Below are 18,956 nucleotides of genomic sequence, written 5' to 3'. Positions count from 1 at the left end.
TAATTTAATACCCACAAAAATACACAATTCTCACACAAAGCTTAATTAATTAAATTCAAATTTATTTAGATTAATATACAAGCTAAAAATAGATTATATATGTAAATACCCTTTAAAGTCAAACAGCTGATGCTTAAAAGATATTAGTGTCAGACTACACAAAAAGGAGTTAGTACTACATTTTTCTCAACAGAGTTAGTTCATCAGCTACTGAAGAGTTAATTATTAGTGGGAATTATTTTGAATATTCTAGATTCCATATTTTTCTACCATTGCTCTTGCTTTAGAGATATAGGCATTCATGGCATCCTCCTTTGATAGACCTGCAAAGGAAAGTAGGAGTCATTATCTTTCCTCATTTGTCATCCTATAAACTTGACTACAGGATGTAAATTTAATTGGTGTAACACCTTTTTTCAGGTTCCATGCCTCCCATTTGGCTTTGCCTTTCAAATCTAGCATTCCTGGACATTCTGCCAAAACAAATGCATAGCTTTGGTTATCATGCAGATGTACATAACATTAACTTGATTTTTTCAAAATATGTGAGTAAAAGTGAAGTATATATAGTAATACCAATATTAATATCTCCAACAGTAGCCTGTTTGTAGAATCCATATAGTTCCTTCAGTTCTTCATCAGTTGGTCTTGTTTTTAATTTTTTTACATCTTCTGCAGCACCATCAAAGTCAGCCTGATGAAAGAACAGAAAGTGTTCTCAATGGGTGTATTTAAAATATGAGTTATAAGACACACAGTAGTATCATTAGATATTCTCAATGACTCACTTGGGTTTAGCGATGAGACAAGGCTTCTTCCCATGAAAGAAGCTTCATAAATGTTAGAAAGGGATATAGGCTTGTATGGCTGACAGGGGCAAGCAGCCTATGTTTATGTGGTGTATATGTCTTTTAGAGTGACACTGCAGGTATGAACTTTACACCCCACAGTAATCTCTGAATTGTTTTGCTTGCACTGTGTTGGCTCAAGTGGTAGAGCTCAAATCCCCTCTGAGTGGTACTGCCCAATTCACCCTCCGTTTTCACCACTCTTGTGACAGGAAAGTAGGTGACCAACGGCTGGTACAGAGGTACCTCATAGAGATCAGCTACTGCCAGGACCACCTTCCACAGCCAACTCTGAAATGCAGGAGAGCACCACAGTAAAGTGTAAATTCACTCATTTCATGACTGTGAATCACACATTCACATCAACCTGAGGCTGTTCTCACTATGAAGCAAGTCTCAGGTTAAGGTTTGGTTTTCATGCCTAGAACATTTCAGAGGGAGCTAGATTTTGTAGAGTTACTACAGACACATCAGGTCACTGCATTACTCTAATGTAGAATGATACAAGCACTTTAACATGCTGTATGCTGGTTTCAACAATTATTTTAGCTTTTGAGTTGGATCTGCATTTGCAGAAGCACAGTATATCCTGCACACATATTTAATATGTACAAACTAGCTGTATTGGTTTTGAATGGCCTGGTTTTTGGTAGTGAGGGAGGCTACAAGGGTGGCTTCCATGAGAAGCTGCCAGAAGCTTCCATCATGTCCAGCACAGCCAACTCCTGGTGGCTCCAAGGATGGATGTGCCACTGGCCAAGGCTGGGCCGATTAGAAATGGTGGTAGCACCTCTGTGGTAACAGGTGTAAGATAAAATAAGTGGTTGTGCGGTTGTAACTACAGCCAGAGAAGAGCAGAGCAAGAATGTGAGAGAAACAGCCCCGCAGACACCAAGGTCAGTGCAGAGGAGGGCAGGAGGTGCTCCAGGCACCGGAGCCGAGATTCCCCTGCAGTCCCTGGTGCAGCCCATGGGGAGGCAGCTGTGTCCCACAGCCCGTGGAGGGCCGTGGAGATGCAGGGATCCACCCACAGCCTCTGGAGGAGCCCTACACCAGAGCATGTGGATGCCTGTGAAGGCTGTGACCCTGTGGGAGACCCATGGAGAGAGGGGCCCTGCTCCTTGGAGTCCTTGGAGGACTGCACCTTGTAGAGGAGCGACTCACTGCAGCAATTTGCAGAGGACTGTTCCCGTGGGATGGACTCACACTGCAGCAGTTTGGGGAGGACTGATCCCATGGGATGGACTCACACTGCAGCAGTTTGGGGAGCACTGATCCCATGGGATGGACTCACACTGCAGCAGGTCACAGGGAGCTGTTGCTCCTGAGATGAGCTCACAATGCAGAGAACTGTCTCCCATGGGATGAACCCCATGGTGCAGCAGGAGAATGACTCCTCTCCCTGAGCAGTGGGAGAAGCCTTGGGTGATGAACTGACCATAATCCCCATTCCCTGTCCCCTTGCACTGCTGGAGTAGAGGGGTACAGCTGAGGAGTGGGGAGAAGGTGTTTGTAAGGGCTTGTTTTACTTCTCATTATTCTACTCTGATTTTGTTAGTAATAAATTCACTTTATGTCAGTAAGTTGAGCCTGTTTTGCCCTTTATGGTATTTGATGAGTGATCTCTGTCCTGGTCACATCTCAGTTCACAAACCCATCATTACATTTTCTCTCCCCTGTCCATCTGCAGAAGAGAGTGAGTAAATGACTTCGGTGGGTGCCTGGCATCTGGCCAGCACCAACTTAAAAGTTTGTGTAAAAGTGTAAAAGTGACCAATGATTTCAGCATGAGTACTGTGGCTCTGTTTAAATCACTGAGATCCTGGCATTACCTCAGAAGGCATTACCTGTGCTTCTTTATACCACCTTTCCCTTTAGTTACAGGAAAGATTTTTTTTTTTTTTTTTTTTTTTGGTTTGTTTTTAATAAGAAAACCTAGTGCATGTTTGTTTCCTTAACCAATGCCTTTCTCCTTGGCAAGTGACTGTGCTGAGTGGACCAGGTGATGGAAACAAGCAAATATGAATGAGAGCTAAGTTCACTACAGCATTCTGTATTTAAACAGAGAGAAAGTACAAGAGAAGGGTTATTTCTGCTTTTAAATTTATGAAGGAAAAATTAGTGGTAATTTCATTAGAGCAGGATGTTCAAGCATCTTTCCTCACAAAAAGGCCCCTTCCTGCAATCATGAAGCTCCATATTCATTGACATAAGGACCCAGCAGCTGCTGACTGCAGTAAGACAGAAGCAGCAGGCAAAATAGGTTAAGGACAGGTAGCTGAGTGCACCGCAGCTTCCTGCACAGAAAGCTGGCCACTCTACCACCAAATGAGTCACCTCTGCCTCCTGAGATGGAACTAATTTTTATTTTGGTCTGGAAATTTAGCTTGGCTAATGAGATTTGCCAGATGCAAACTTCTGAGGAATTTCTAATTTTTTTGCCAAGTTTGAATTGCTATATGAAACCCACAAAGGCAAAGCACAAGTCTTCTAAGAACAGAAGTGCTCACCACAGAGGATGTACATCTGTAACAGCAGCACTGCAACAAGGAGCAGCAGGCAGAGATGTGCATTTAAATGGAATGTTTTTTAAAAATCATGATGTGTGATTAAAAGGGCATTCTAGCTCCCTGCAAAACAGCAATTAAATCTTGAATATTCTTTAAACTGCAGCTGTACATTCACAAAACATTAGATGGGAAGGATTCATGATGACAATACACATCTCTAGATCTGTCCATTCATAGCACCCTTAAAGTGAAATGAAAGGAAAAGACAAAAATCCTGCAGCAATGCAGATGCTTTTTAATAAATAATCTTCCAACTCAGTGAGAACCTCACTGTTTGCATAATTGACAAGCAGAAGTTTCTTGGAGATTCCCAGCAAGGCCTCCCTGAACCACATGCCCAGAAGCACATGGAGGAGTACAGAGAAGAATTGGTGTGCTAAAATTCATAATGACTATTTTAAGTTTGAGAAATGCTGCTGTTCTACTTTAAATATAACAATCCTTCTGAGAATTAGGCAGATTCCAAGTGCCATTTGCCTTCTTAAAGACCTGACACTTGGTCATTCAATAATGTATATGATTCTGCTCTAAAGTCTAGATTAAATTACTTCCAAATTATATTCTAAAATCTAAAATTTTATATGCTGAAACATGTAATTACTTATGTAGTTTGTTCCTGTTTTAATAAAAATAGTTATCAATGTTACTAAAATGCAACTATACCATAGAACCATAGAAAAACATGAAGATTTAAGTCCAACTTTTTGTGTCTGATTTCTTTTAAGAAAACTGCAGTTTTTTGGGTTTTTTACCAAGTATTTGAGAGTGCTGCAAAACAAATACAGGATTTTCCTAGAATAAAGAACCAAAAGGCTCAGAATACATTCATATGCTATGTATATATGTTATTTGTAATTTAGATAAACCAAAATTGTGTGCTCTACACTACATATAAAAGCTGAATCAATAACGTTGAAATGGCATCCCTTCTCAGGTTTGGGGTTTTTTTTGTAATGTTAATATTTGCTTTCATGAAAGTCTTGAAATTTTAATTTTTCTTCATATTCTGTGTTGTCTCTTGGTCTCCTTCTGCACAGCAACTGTACCTGGATTTGCTACAACCACCTGAAATGCTTCAACAAGTTCAGATGTTAAGCTAATTTTTAATTTTTCATCAAAAATTGCTGAGGGCCATAATAAGTACAGTAATTTCATGACTATAAGGCGCACCCTTTTGACTAAATTTTTCCTCGGAACCCAGAAGTGCGCCTTATAGTCCGGTGCGCCTTATCTGATGGACAAAGTTCAAAAAATTTGCCTACCCGGAAGTGAGAGCTGTGAGCCGTGGGGGGAGCCGGCAGTGCCATGGCTGCCAGGTGGAGGCGGGGCGGAGTGGCGACGGGCACACCCCGGCCCCGTGGAGGTGGAGGCGCCCCTCCAGAGGCACGCCCCGGCCCCGTGAAGGGGCACGGAGGGGCGGCGGCCATAGCCCGGCCCCGGAGAGGCGGCACGGAGCAGCGGCGGGCGTGCCCCAGCCCCGCCGGATACAGGTGGGCTTGGGGGCCCATGGCTGCTGGGTTGAGGCGGGGCCTCGGCCAGAAACCGCACGGGGGGAGCCTCGCTGCAAAAAAAAGTGCACCTTATAGTCCGGTGCACCTTATCTGATCTACAAAGTCGCGAATTTTGCCGACTCCTGGGGGGTGCGCCTTATAGTCCGGTGCGCCCTATGGTCGTGAAATTACTGTAAGTAAATAACACTATTCTTCCTTTCAGCAGCAAACCCAGAATGGTGAACCCATGTGTTTGAGGCCAGGTAGTCACACCAGCACAGGGAAGGAATTCAGGGTTTGGGGCAGAAGGGCACTGCTTGCCCTGTGTCTTAGGCACAGCAAGGGTGACTTCAGCCTGGGAGCAGGGAGGGGACAGACACTGCCACAAGCAGGAGTCTAAACCCTCGCTCCCCATGAGACTGCTCAGAGGGCTTTTTTTGACAGTCAGGTGCTTATCCTTCCATGAAAACAGGCCTGTCCCACTTTGTGCTCACCTCAGGGAAGAGGCAAGGACATGGAGATTGCAGAGGAACTCACATGCTTTGAATTTACATCCCAGCCTCCCCCTGAGTCACTCCAGCCACGCTGCTGCAGTGTTCCAGGCACTGCAGCATTAGGATATGAGGGAGTTTTGTACTAAGGCAGCAAGACAAGTCTAATCACAAAAACTCCTATGCACTAACAACATTCTTTTTAATAGATGTACAGCATTTATAATGGAGAAGCATTTAACAAGGGGAAACAAAACCAGCAATACAAACTACCTTACCAAGTAATTAAACACAGTGGTCCAAAGAATCTGGAACTATATATTTGATGTTCCTCAAAGCAAAGCATTTAAAGTCACACTATTGGTACAGATATATAAAAGGGATGGACATTTATTTATGAAAATAAATGTGATTACCTACTGCTCAAGGTTTTTTTATAAGTACAATCTTATTAAAATAAATATTTCATTATTAATCCAAATATCAGAAATGTGACATTCTTGACTACACCTATGACTGAGTTCTCCATCACAGACATCTCAGTATTATCCACATATGTGCAAACAAAAGCAGGATTCATGCTCTGTTAACTGTAAGATTAAGAACTGGTATCAATAATAAACCATAACTAGGTTGCCACATTGCTTAAAGTTTAAATAAGTTACTACTGCATGTGAGCCGCTGCCAGCACTGATGGACAATGACCATTCAAATCTGTGGAAATCCTTCACATGTCTGGAATTGTTTTCTGATCTAAACTTCTGTCTTGGTTTTGTCTGGGGTACAGCTCATTTTCTCCCTAGTACCCAGTACAGCGCAGTGTTTTGGAGGTAGGATGAGAATTATGTTGATAACCCACTGATGTTTTGGTTGTTGCTGAGTAGTGCTTGCACTGAGCCAAGGGCTTTTCAGTGTCTAATGCTCTGAAAGTGAGGAACTGCACAAGAACCTGGGGAAGGGGGGAACACATCTGGGACAGCTGACCAAACTGGCCAAAGGTATATTCCACACCACACAACATCATGCCCAGTGCATAAACTGAGAGGAGTTTGCCAAGAGGGACTGATCGCTGTTCAGGGATGGGTTTGGCCTTGGTCAGTGGGTAGTGAGCAATCATACTGTGCAACACTTGCATCTCCTGGGCTCTCTCTCTGTCTCTCATTGCTACTATCACAGTATTATATTTTACTTTTTAAAAAATTATTAAACTATGCTTATCTCAGTCCATGAGTTTTTGCTTCCTCCCCCTTCTCCCCACAGCCAATTCTCCTCCCCATCCCGCTGCAGGTGAAGGGGGAGAGAGCAAGACACTGCATGGCACTTATTTGCTGGATGGTGTTAAACCATGACAACTTCACAGTAAGAATGAACCAGAAGCCCTGTTCAATTGTACAAGATAAAAGATTAAAAAATAAGTTACAGTAATTTCACGAATACAAGCCACACCAATTTGACTAAGATTTTGCTCCTAAACCGGAAATGCGGCTAATAATCAGGAGCGGCTAATACAACCTCAGAAGTGCCTGCCAGAGTGCTGAGCCGAGCAGCTGCAAAGTCGGCATTTTGCGATTGTTACAAATCGCTACTCTGTTGCACCGCGGGTGGAGCCTGGCTCCCTGCAGGCAGCACGGGGGGCGGGGAGAGAGGCAGGAGAGCTCTCTTTCCTCCTCTGCCACAGCCCAGGGGAGAGACGGGGGGGGCCCGGCGCCGCCATTGCCGTGGCCTGGGGAGGAGAGGGGGGACCCGGGCCGCCCCTACCGCGGCCCGGGGAGGGGGGGGGAAGCCCGCGCCGCCATTGCTGCGGCCCAGGGAGGGGGGGGGAAGCCCGCGCTGCCATTGCCGTGGCCCGGGGAGGAGGGGGAAGCGCGCGCCGCCATTGCTGTGGCCCGGGGAGCCGGCGGGAGCCCCGCGCAGCCATTGCCGCGGCTCGGGGAGCCGACGGGGTGCTTTGTCCCCGCCCGCCGCCGCCGCGGCAGGAGCGGGGAAACTCCGTCCCTGCCCGCCGCTGGCGCCACGGGCGCGGGAAAGCTGCGTCCCCGCCCGCCGCCGCTGCCGTAGGAGCAGGGGAAGCTCCGTCCCTGCCTGCCACCGCGGGGCAGCGCCGACCCGGGGTGACCGAGCCCAGGGGCAGCGGCGGCCGGCCCCGAGCAGCAGCACCGGGCTGGGCCATCTGGCCCTGTCAGCGGCCCCTAGCGGGCCGAGCCTGCACAGCCTTAGCTCAGCCAGTAAACCCCGCCCTCCCGCGGTTCTGTTAATAATTGCACGCAGGTCCTCGCTGCGAACGACAAAGCGGCTTATATTCGGGTGCGGCTTATCTATGGACAAAAACCGAAATGTTTGCCAACACCCAGAGATGCGGCTTACATTCAGTGCGGCTTGTATTCGTGAATTTACTGTAAGTAAACCATTAAGTTAATAACCTTATCTCCCTATAATTTTATTCTAGTTCCATCTATGATAGGCAAATATCACAAGATAGTTAAAAAATTTGCAAATGCTTATCTCACAGAGCAAGAAATGTGCAGAAATGAAATCTAAATACTAAACTTTTCTTTCTTTGTCCCCCACTAGCCAATCATTCTGCACAGACTGTTGCTTAGGATTTGAGTGCTTACACAACATGCTTATGGGCAGCCTGTAAAAATATAATTTCCTTTTAATCATGTGCTGATAAAATTCCCTTTAACTCCTCAGACAAAAAGCATAAAAATATATACAGAGATAAACATACACACCAGCCTTAAAGAGAAAAGAACAAATTTTCAGACTATTATCAGACACTGTGCCTTTTTGCAAAGAAAAAAAGGTTGAATGAATTCTTCATTTACAGCAGAATATTTCACCGCCTTGCAAAACTTACAAATATTTTACAGCCTCACTAATGAGAACATTATTTTATCCATCTTTCCTAATTCCCATACAGCTAGATTCAATAAATTTATGGATATGGTTGGTAACTGTAAACCAAACCAATGTGGACAAAAGTTCTGTAATGTCTAATGCAGAATGTGTACGGTATCTTAAAATTTCAACCACTGATTTTTATGTGAAAGTGTATACTGGTGAGGAGCAGCATATCATACTGCATTCAGCTCTTTCTTATCATTATTTGTGGCTCATTGCTTAATCATCAGGCGAATAAATTCACCTTCTAGAGTGAATTCAAGGCAGAATAAAACAAACTGTAATTTCAGAGACTTCTAATTAAGCAAAGGGCATTATGTTTGGGATTTGGCAATTTTGACCCACTGAAGAAAGAGATTTCTTCTTAGCTGTAACACAGCACAATGAAACCTCTGTGCTATTCAACATAACTGCAGCTCAGAAGAAAATTGCTAAGCTGCTGGCAGTGCACTCCCTGCATCTAGGTCAGAGCACTGTGCTGCTCACTCTTTGCAAAATGCACACTAACTAAGCTGAGGCAGACAATGAGACCGGGATAGAAGAGCTTGCAAATCTTGCAGTGAAAGGGATAATAGGAACGCCTAAAGAAGAAAAACAGCTTAATCCATCCATCAGGGCACGGCCAAGGGAAGTGTTCATAGTTTCCCACAAAGACAGGAAGCTAAAAGCCAGCAATAAAGACAATTTCCTCAACAGCTATTTAAAGCTATAATCAGTGAGAACGTGAAAAGATGCCCTCTCTGTAGCCAGAAGGTAAGAAAGTAGAAATTCTCCTACCAAAACACAAGCCTATCAAAATGTAGCAGTCCGAAGATGCATGCACCCTAAAAAATACACACAACTTCCTTAACAATTATTTATGCTTCCCAAATGCACATATAACACCGTCTCAGTGTTAGAAGTTTCCCTCCTCCTTTAATAGCTCCAAGCAACCAGCTAGATCCTAAAAACACAAGTATGCACCTACCTTTCCAGGTCTAACTCAGTCCTAGCAAGCTCAGATGCACACCTGAAGAAATACAATTCATGCATGTTCTCAGATAGTTCAAATTAACCAGCATGCTTATCACCCTCCTCTTGTGAGAAGTAATGCACCATTTAAGCTCCAAGGGTTTAGGCAGATTTCCCTTGCCGCAAGGTAACCTTGATTTTGCAGTAAAAATCTTTATGCCGAAGAAATACCACAGCATTACACAGACGCACAGTGCATCCCTCTCCTCTCATCCGTGTCTCAGCAGATGTAGAAGTGCGTACCTGAAGGGTCATGATGCTGCGAGGATGCGCAGGGAACGGCCTCGCTCCTTCTCCGGCGGGGACGGCAGTGGGGCTGCGGTGGCGCGGCGGGGCTGGGAGGGACGGACCCGTGACCTGAGCTCGGCAGCGAGCGGCGCCGGCAGGGCACAGGGACACACTGCACACAGGGAATGACTGAACACAGGGACACACTGCACACAGGGAATGACTGAACACAGGGACACACTGCACACAGGGAATGACTGAACACAGGGACCGACAGCACACAGGGACTCGCTGCACACAGGGGCTGACAGCACACAGGGATTCACTGCACACAGGGACTCACTGAACACAGGGACTCGCTGCTACTGTGCCCATTGGCACCCACCAGGACAAGGGAGCGGCGCCAAGCGCCAGGAAGAGGCGCTGGGGACAGGCCGCATTAAGCCCCCAGTGGTTTCTGCAGAAAGCCTGAGTTCCAGCCTCACCACTGAGGATTAGGCCGCCAGGTTGAGAGCAGTGATACAGAAAGATTCCCAAGACTTTTGTTCGACAAAGGAATTTCTGGAATGGTTTGAACTGCAACCAGCGCAGTTATTGGTACTGTTCCTTCTGCCATGTAGTCCATGCCCATATCCATGTCCTGCCAGCCTGGGACCTTGCACCCTTCAGCTGCTGCTCTGGAAAACATGTGGGTCATCCCAGGGATACATCACACAAGTGGCTACACACACAAAGTACACTGTGAATGCTGGTTTTTAATTTGGTCTACTAAGTACAGAATAAAAAGAATATTAAATTAATTGATAAACTACCCTGCAAATGTAACCACTGAAGAAAAAAAAAAAAAAGAAATCCATCCCTCTTGTATCAATTAATTATTTATATTCATGCCTCTTTACATTTATGTACATCATTCCCTAGGCAGATTGATCTATGGTAGGTACTTCTGCATTTTTTAACCCGCTAACTTCCATAAAATCATGCCAAAAAAGTAATTTAAGGGGAAACAAGTACAGGTTAAATTAAGTCAGGAACTAATGAGAAAACAATCCAAGTCAATTTAATTAAGTAGGAGATTTTAAATTTTTTAAAATTTTAAGATTTAAAAAAAAAAATTAGAAGATCTTAGAAGCACCTGTGCCCTAGCGAAGATGCTCTGCACTTTCAGGGCCAAGAGGCTGTGCTTAACCGTGCTGAGCACTACGGCGAGTGTGGAAAATGAACGCGCTTGTGAATTTGTTAAAGGCTGAGGGTAGATTGCGGAAAACACTGAATGAACCCAGCCCTTTCCTGTCCCCTCGGTCACAGAACATAAGGTCCGTCCGCAGCACGGCGCACACTGCACTGCAGCGAGGGACACCCTGTGGCTGTGAAGTCCCCATGAAGCACCTGGTGAGCTGGCGCTGCTTGCGTTAGCTGATACACAACTAAGCAGGTCTGCCACTGCCTATGCGCCAGTTTTCGGGAGCGCTCGAGCCCTGGGAATGCCAGTGGTGAGCCTACGGTGAGACCCGGCAGAGCCAGACCCCGGCGGCAGCGGTTTAACGCTGCTTTCACTAACGCCGCAGCCGCTTCGCCACGCGGCCCCGAGCGCTGCCCGGACACCGCCCCGCCGCGGAGAGACCCGCCCCGCCTCGGCCGGGGATGGAGCGGAGACGGGCAAGGGGCGGAGCGGGCCGGAGGAGGGGGCGGAGCGGGGCAGAGCGGGCCGGGCTGCGTTCCGCGGCGTGTTCCTGGAGCGCGGGAAGGCCGAGGTGGGGCCGGATTTGCGGGCGCGGGGCAGCTGCGGTTGGGCCGCGCTCGGGCACCGGAGGCCGCTCCGCTCCCGGAGCTGTCTGGGCCCGGCCCGCAGCGCTCGGCGGGCGGGGGGCGGCGGCCCGGGGAGAAGGGGCTGCGGTGCCGGGACGCGGCGGCGGGCGCAGGGCGTGGCGCTGGGGCCGCGCTCAAGCCGCGTTTGGCTGTTGCAGGAGCTGCAGGAGCCGCTCAGGGGCGGCCCCGGCTGGCGAGTTCCGGCACGGGGGCGCCGTTTGCCCGAGCTCCTTCCGCCGGAAGCGACGGGGGCGCGACGGAGGGGCGAGGTGGGGAGCTCCGTGCGCGTTTTTTCACTCGTTGCTCTGTTTCCTTATTTCTGCACGCTTGTTTTCCTCAGGAGTGCTCATTTTGAAAAGAAAAATGTAACCTTTGATTTGTAAGCATGTTTCTTGTTTTTTTTTCTCGTACCTGTCTGTCGCTGATTTTGCTTGTCAAAGGTCATCAGAGCATCTCTAATGGAAAGCTTTTAAAAGCGATAACCCAGAGCTCATTTTTAAAAAAACAATCACAAGCTTCTATTCCAACTCGCTCAAACATAAGAATTCTTGTGGTCATTTCCATTTATTAGTTGTGTTCGCTTTTCTGTTGTTGTCACTGTGATGGTAGGCAAAAGGGATTATTAGGTAACTGCATGAATGATATCTCCATAAAGGACTAATAGGTTAAGTCGGTACATCTTTATTCTTACATCCCAAGTGTAACCATTCTGGGTGCTTGGGAACTGAGGGGAATGCCAGCCTGCCCAAATGGTTTCTCCAGGTTCCACTGTTGGAGACAGATAGCTGGGTTGGATGGACCATCGCTGAAGTGGCCCAGGCTATTTCATAGATTATTCTAAGAGCACTCAAGATCTCCACTTTGGGTTTTTTGTATTTTGGAATTCTCAGTTTTACTGTTCTCTGAAAACTCCTTCACTGATTCTGACTTTCATTTTGGGTAAGAGTTCACATTGCATTGATGCAACTCTGTTCAAGGTGGAATCATAGACTATCCTGAGTTGGACAGAATTCACAAGGATCATCAGATCCAACTCCTGGCTTTGCAGTCCAACTTGTGGACTGCCCCCAGAATCACACCATGTGCCTCTTTCTCCTGCTGTCCTCCAGATAACATTCACTTGAGTGAAAATCTTTCCAAGTAGATGTTGCTTGATAGCAGTACACTTGGGTGAAGATCATATTTTTCTATCAAGGCAGCTCACTACCAGTACACAGACAGCTGGTATGACGAACAAAATGGTATCTTCTGTGTGGCAGCCTTTAGATGTTCATGAGCTGTACGTAAATGCAACCTGTATGCTTGCTTGGGTAAACTGGTAAACTTAGGGGGGAGTCATGTCATGTTTCCACTGATTAGAAACCTGAGTGGCACTTACAGAGTAAGCTTGTCTGAGCAGCAAGGAAGATACTGCTAGCTCCTGAGCAGGAGCACGGGGACTTTGCAGTTTACCAGGGACTGTCATCAGGCTTGACCTCAGATCTTCACAGCTACTCTGGATTAGATCCATCAGAGCAAGAACAATTGCACCTTCTCCACTCCTGTTCACACTCCTCTTCAGTTTTTCTCATCCCTGGAGGCATTGTCCAGGTGGTACAAAAGACCCCTTCTAAACTTTTGGAAGCCTGTAGGGGATTGCTTTCCTTCCCTGAAAGCATAAATTATTAAAGAGTCTGCAAGTTTCTATCATACCTTCCAAATACAGGAAAACACAAAGACTAAAAACCAAAAAGATGGATTTCTAAAAATCCTTAATAAATTCAGGAACTTGTTTCATGTTGTGATTCATGTTTGGTTTTTTTTTTTTGGGTTTTTTTTTTTTTTTTTTTCCCTCCCATGTCACAGGGGGGCAGTGCAGCTGTGAACAGTGACAATGGAGTGGTCTTCAACTGTGATTCTGGGCATAGGTTGTGTTTGGTAGGGCTTGTGGTTTTTTTACATCTGTAATACCTCAAGCTGCTTTAGAAGGGTCTGTTGTTACTGCTGTGGCTTTACTGTCCTGTCCAGCTTTTTTTATTAAAAAAAAGCAGCTCCACACCTGCCCTGTGGAAGATGTGTGAAGGATTGATGTGAGCAGGTTGATAGATGCCAGTATCACTGACATACAGTGTTTCTCTTCTGCATTTCCAGAAGCTTCGGGGAACAATGTCCATAGCACACAGTTCAGTATTTGAACTAATGTCTTGCTCTTTCTTCCTTAGGGTGACAAAACTTCAGGATGTCTGTGATTCAGCAAGGGACAGCAACACTCCGGAAAGCGAAGAAAACCACTGTAAAAATGTGTCTAGATAACCCTTTTGTTTTCCAATGGAAAACCATAGATGGAGAAGATATGCATTTTATATTAGAGACCTTAGAAGAAAGGATTAAACATATTGGACTCAAAAAGATTGAGAGTCCAAGAAAGAAAAAACGTTCCCTTACAAAAAAACAAACAGAAAGAAAGTGTGATGCTGGCACCAGTGAACTCTCTAAAGAGGAAACAGAAACTCAGCAACAAAAACCAGGATGGACTGACATAAGCATCAGAAGACAGCTTGCTATTGGAGTTAATGAAGTTACAAAAGCCTTGGAAAAAAATGAGCTGCTTCTCTTGCTGGTGTGCAAGTCTGCCAAACCTGCAATGATCACATCGCACCTGATCGAGCTGAGCGCAAGCCGCGCCACGCCGGCAGGGCAGGTGCCACGGCTCAGCGAGACCATCGCGCCCCTGCTCGGCTTAACGTCCATTCTAGCACTCGGCTTCAAAAAGCAGTCTGACAAATTCACTGAAGCAATAGCAGCAATAATTCCAAAGATACCAGCTTTGGACGTGCCATGGTTTCAGTACAGAACTGAAGAATCCATGACTTATGCAGACACAGATTCTTCAGAAAATCTGGAGCCTGAAGAGCTGGCAGAGGTGCTGGGGGATAAGCTTGCAAGTCAGAAGCGGAAGCATACGGAAAGCAATCAGCCTGATCTTTCAAATGTAATTTTGCAGCCTTTGAAAATCAAGAAACTTGTCCCAAATCCTGATAAGATAAAGAAACCACCTCGCAAAAAGAAAAAAGCTTTTTCAGCATAACTGATTTTAGTTTGGTTCTTTCTGTTAAGCAGATTTTTTAAATGCAGGGTGGAGTACAGTTCTAACGGAACAATTCTTTCAGGCTTTACAGTGTAAAGCTCTTGAATACAAGGTGAACTTCACGTTGCATCTGGCTGAGGTACTTTCTGCTTTAATAAAAAATATTGCTCAGACTTGAGTGTTAGTCTTTACTGGGGTAAGTGTTTTCATTTGCAGCTGGATATGAGAGTTAAAGCTGGTAATGAACATGCTGAAGTAATTTTAAGACATAATTTATACTTCTTTGGAATTAATACAAAGCATTAAATGAACTTTGTATTTTTACACAGATGAATGTGCTTTAAGCAAAAGAGATTTATGTATAATTACTCAAACAAATAAATACCAAAAGTGAAAGTTTATTTAAACAAAGGTCCATGCCAGTATAAGTCTTTTAAAGCTGAGTTCAAGTAAATAGCACAGGCAGACTTCACTTTTGAACTCTATTATATAGTTTGTTCTGCTGAACAACTTGGTTTGGTCACAAATGTATGCAGACTTGGGTTCCACCTGATACCTGGTGCATGGTATGCTGAAGGAAAAGCTGTTTCCAAATACAAAACCAAGTTACTGCTGCTGCAGTATTAAAAAGAAATACTTCCATATTTAAATTATTAACACATATCCTGTGAGATAATGTAAACCTAAACCCCATTAGATCTCAAAATGAAGTCTAAAATAATTTCCCAGGAAATTGACAGAAGCCATATACTGTTTTATATAAAGCAGATGAGAACTATAACTGCAACGAGACTGAAAACATATGTAACTTCTGAGTTTCCTTTAATTTTACTAGGGACTATGAACAATTTCCTAATGAGGGAATTGGGTTGTAGGAAGGAACTGCAATGCAGGCAATCAACAGCCTAGGAATTTACTTGTAGAAGAAAGCATAAAATACCTTAACTGAGTAAGTTTTGTTGTTTCTTACAAGGTAAAATTTACATATATTTCAGAGATTTATTAATCCAGACTTCTACTGCCATCCAGTAGCTCATCTGTATTTTGAATTTATTTAGAAATTTAGTTCATGATACCAACTATGAAGGCAGGCAGTAGCAATGAGCTAATATGAGTGTGTAGTCATGATGCTCCTTGAAGTTTAAACAAAGCATTTAATGCTACAATTTTTGTCTGTGTCTGAGGGTGCAAGAGGTGAGATTTCTTTGCCTTGCTTCATAGTCCTTTATACATGTCCTTTTTTCTGACTTTCTGGGTGCATAAAACTTTGAAGGCATGCTAGCACTAAAGTGTTTCATTCCCAGGCTGGTTAACCATAGCATAAGAGCATTTACAGAGAGCACAAGGATTGGCTTTGGTAAAGAACATAAGCACAGCAATCATACTTCAAGCATTTCACTCCCTGCCCAGGTCTATCTCTGTTTTCAGGGATTTGGGTTCCCTCTGCAGATAGGAAGTTACTTAGGGAAAGAAATAACAGATGTTCAAAAAGCCAGGTGGGAAAGGTGGTAGAGCAAGCTTTACATTCACCAGTCCTTTGCAAATACCTATTAGGTTCTGAGGAGTCTTACCTTCATAGCAGGATTAATGCACACAGGTTCAACCTTGGAAACAAGAGAAGGGTCTCTCCTATTGAGCTCCTGACAGAGGCCCCACACATATTCACATTTTGTTTAGTGTCTGCTTAGAAAGTCAAAGTGAGTTGCACAATTTTCACCTCCAGAGTAACTGCCTTACTTTGTGGGTGCAGGCTTCAAGATTCAAGTCCTCTTGATGCTGTGATACTTCAGCAAAACACTTCAGGTGAAGAGCACTCAGCAGGGACAAAAGAGGCCATGCTTAACTCACACATGTCCATGAAGAAGAACTCTCCAACATCTGCCTCAACACTCAAGCTTAGATGCCTGTTTCCCTCATGCTCTGGCTGATAAATTTTCTCTCTCAGCTACAGTGCTGCACAGCTTCTACAGCAGCATGTCTCTGCCTTCCAGCCTCAGTGAACATGCAGAGTGAGCCAGACAAGACAGCAGTTTATCCCTTGGAGTCAGCAGCAAATGGCACTATTTTACTAGAAGAGAGCACAAGAATGGCCATGCTCCTTTCTTCATGTGCCCTAACCTGAAGATTTAGGCAGAAGGCAGGCTGCAGGAAACCCAAGTTCAGGTCTGTCTCCTACCTGGACATATTTGGTCCCATTATGGCCTCCATTTTACAAAGGACAGACAATACTTGGGACCATCTGCCTTCTGCTTTCAGAGGAGAAAAGAAATCTGCCTAACATTTCTTCCACTTGCATTTTTTTAAGGGGAAGCAAGGCAAAGAACATGAACATATCCTTCACCTGGGCTGTGATTACCTGGGCTGTCTCAAAAAGGGAGTATCTCAGCCATGAGGACAGAGCTATGCCCTGCTGTCCCACTTCACCTCAGGCAGCCCTGAGTGAGGACTGCTGAGGCTCTGCCTTTAGGAGATGAGGCAGAACACACTGAGCTCCTAGGTGAACCTCATCCCAGAGCACTCCATGAGAATGCCCTGCCAAGGAGGCACCTTCTTGCCTTTTAGGAGTTAAAAACTTAAGTCTTTGACAGGGTGAAGATTAAATCCTTCTTGTTATCTCAGGTATCACTACCATCAACTACATTTTCAGGCACTTAATTCTGCTCAGGCCTCACACAGAGTCCAAGCTGTCTCTGCACCACCTGTTTTGACTGCTACTAGCAGAGAGGTACCAAGAGTGGCCAGAGATGTAAAGCCTAACTGCACCATTAGATCTCCTTTGAAGACCTTTTAAATTCATGAGGTCCTGAGCTGGTGCACAACCAGGGGTCAAACAAACCACGTTCAGTCCCTTCCTTTGTTTGAAGGAGGTTGAAAGCTTTAATCAGCTATAATGCAGTAAGGGAAAGTATTTATCTAGGGCAGAATCCTCTCACCACAATTCAAGAAGAAAAAGAAACCAAACCACAAACCATTCACACAGTGGAAAAGGTGCGGGAAGAAAGAAAAACCCCACTGCTACAAGGTGGTGGGTAGGGCTAACAGTTATGAAGAACAGACAAATTTATCTTCATGTACAGAATTAAACTTTCAGCAAAATCTGCTGTCAGATTTACAGGCATGTTTAAAAGGAAAGTTAGACATTTGCATTTCATGAGATATTCAAGTCACATTCAAAAGATGCTCACAGCACAGAGGCTTCACTACCACAATTTGGCACTTTCAGCTAGAACAGTTTCTTAACACAGATTTTCTCAGTGCTCACGATTCCGCAGCATCCATGAGCTGAAAGAACTGCTATCATCTCTAGCTATGACACTATGCTGGAATGCATATAAAGTGCTTCAGAAGCCACTCCCGTTGCCGAGCATTCATGAGGGAATTAAAACAGCTCCACCCAACAACGAAGATCAGCCCTCCTACATTTCAGGAAGTGCAGTACAGAGACTTCCAAGGACTGAGGGCAGAGCATTTCTCTTCTGCTTACCAGCCACATATATAGCAAAACTTCTTGTTCCAAAGTCAGGATAAAAACACTACCAGGAACAATTTATGAATACATATTTACACAAGTTACTTTTCATTAGAATTACAGACTTCATAGGAAATCAAAGTAGACAAAGGAATATGTGCAATTTCGCAGAAGCGTTGAAAACATTCAAACTATAAATATCCTGATAGCACTACTAAAATTCTTAGTTTTACACACAGGCTGATGTTACTCTACTGAGGAAAAACTAAGGTATTGTGCCACAACTGTAAATTAAGTACAGTAATGTATTATCATTCTGGCAACATAGATAACACCTGCACTGAACAGTGCGATACTGTTAAATCAATCCACTGATCTATTGAAGATCAAAGTACAAATCTGAAGTTTTTATTGATTTGGCAGCTTTGCTTATGGAGAAACAAATGCACTAGTTAAACCAGTACATTGTCATACTGCTCCAGTTACAAAAACATCCAGGACTTTCATAGAGCTACAAATGTATCGTACTTCATGATTTTCCCCCAAATGGTGATATCCATGTTAAGTAAATAAACAAAGATACTCCAGTTTGTATCCTTCATTCTGTTACACTGACATACATACATCACCACTTAATAAATAGAAATGCAGCAGTTCATCCACATAATAGCAAATATTTTTGTACCCTAATCCACCACTGAAGTTCAGTTTGTACAAAACAGTCTTTTCTACAGAGTGGAAAAAATACCTTCTTCTCATCCAGGTGCAAGCTAAGCTTTGAAACTTAAATGAATGTGCTTTTTACTCTTTTCATGGACAATAGAAGAGTTTCATGGACCGTCTGATCTATCTGAAAATAATAAATTTGGTCACATGTGGATGTCTTCATTTATCAGATTTAATGGACTATTTCAGTATCACTGACGTTGTGCTTTTACTCCTCTTGAACAACATCATTTCAAGAGTTATGGAGATCAAATTAACTCAAACGATGACCTGAAGAGTTCTAGAAACATAAGTGTTCTCATTGTAATACAAGACCAACCTAAAGGAAGAAGAAAAATATAGT

At 44.4% G+C, this 18,956-nt stretch overlaps 3 protein-coding genes across 6 annotated transcripts in view; 1 reads left to right on the top strand and 2 right to left on the bottom strand.

The window, feature by feature from the left end:
• Positions 1-41: 41 nt before the first annotated feature.
• ACBD7 (acyl-CoA binding domain containing 7) lies at positions 42-9,693 on the bottom strand. The gene is made up of 4 exons (XM_033058144.2): positions 9,558-9,693; positions 577-694; positions 411-473; positions 42-323 (listed from the first exon to the last, which is right to left on the bottom strand). The coding sequence occupies exons 1-4, from the start codon at positions 9,567-9,569 to the stop codon at positions 250-252; spliced, it is 267 nt and encodes an 88-aa protein (XP_032914035.1). The 5' UTR covers positions 9,570-9,693; the 3' UTR covers positions 42-249.
• A 1,205-nt stretch (positions 9,694-10,898) lies between these two features.
• On the top strand, positions 10,899-14,591 carry RPP38 (ribonuclease P/MRP subunit p38). Of its 4 annotated transcripts, XM_033078900.1 has the most exons (3): positions 11,236-11,296; positions 11,510-11,620; positions 13,553-14,591. In XM_033078900.1, the coding sequence occupies exon 3, from the start codon at positions 13,570-13,572 to the stop codon at positions 14,416-14,418; it is 849 nt and encodes a 282-aa protein (XP_032934791.1). In that variant the 5' UTR covers positions 11,236-11,296; positions 11,510-11,620; positions 13,553-13,569; the 3' UTR covers positions 14,419-14,591. The 4 variants fall into 4 exon arrangements, with proteins under 4 accessions (XP_032934800.1, XP_032934783.1, XP_032934791.1 ...); XM_033078909.2 differs by lacking the exons at positions 11,236-11,296; positions 11,510-11,620 and adding an exon at positions 10,899-11,035; XM_033078892.1 differs by lacking the exon at positions 11,510-11,620 and having other exon boundaries at positions 11,229-11,296.
• A 209-nt stretch (positions 14,592-14,800) lies between these two features.
• The window catches only part of NMT2 (N-myristoyltransferase 2), a 36,320-nt gene continuing 32,164 nt past the window's right edge, over positions 14,801-18,956 (bottom strand). The window contains exon 12 of the mRNA XM_033078879.2: positions 14,801-18,932. Within this exon, the coding sequence (XP_032934770.1) occupies positions 18,912-18,932 (21 nt within the window). The 3' untranslated portion in view covers positions 14,801-18,911. The remainder of the gene's footprint in view (positions 18,933-18,956) is intronic.

This window comes from Catharus ustulatus, chromosome 1 (genome assembly GCF_009819885.2).
Source record: "Catharus ustulatus isolate bCatUst1 chromosome 1, bCatUst1.pri.v2, whole genome shotgun sequence".
Taxonomy (NCBI): domain Eukaryota; kingdom Metazoa; phylum Chordata; class Aves; order Passeriformes; family Turdidae; genus Catharus; species Catharus ustulatus.
Note: the sequence above shows the minus strand (reverse complement) of the source record. Positions and strands in the feature narration are given on the sequence as shown.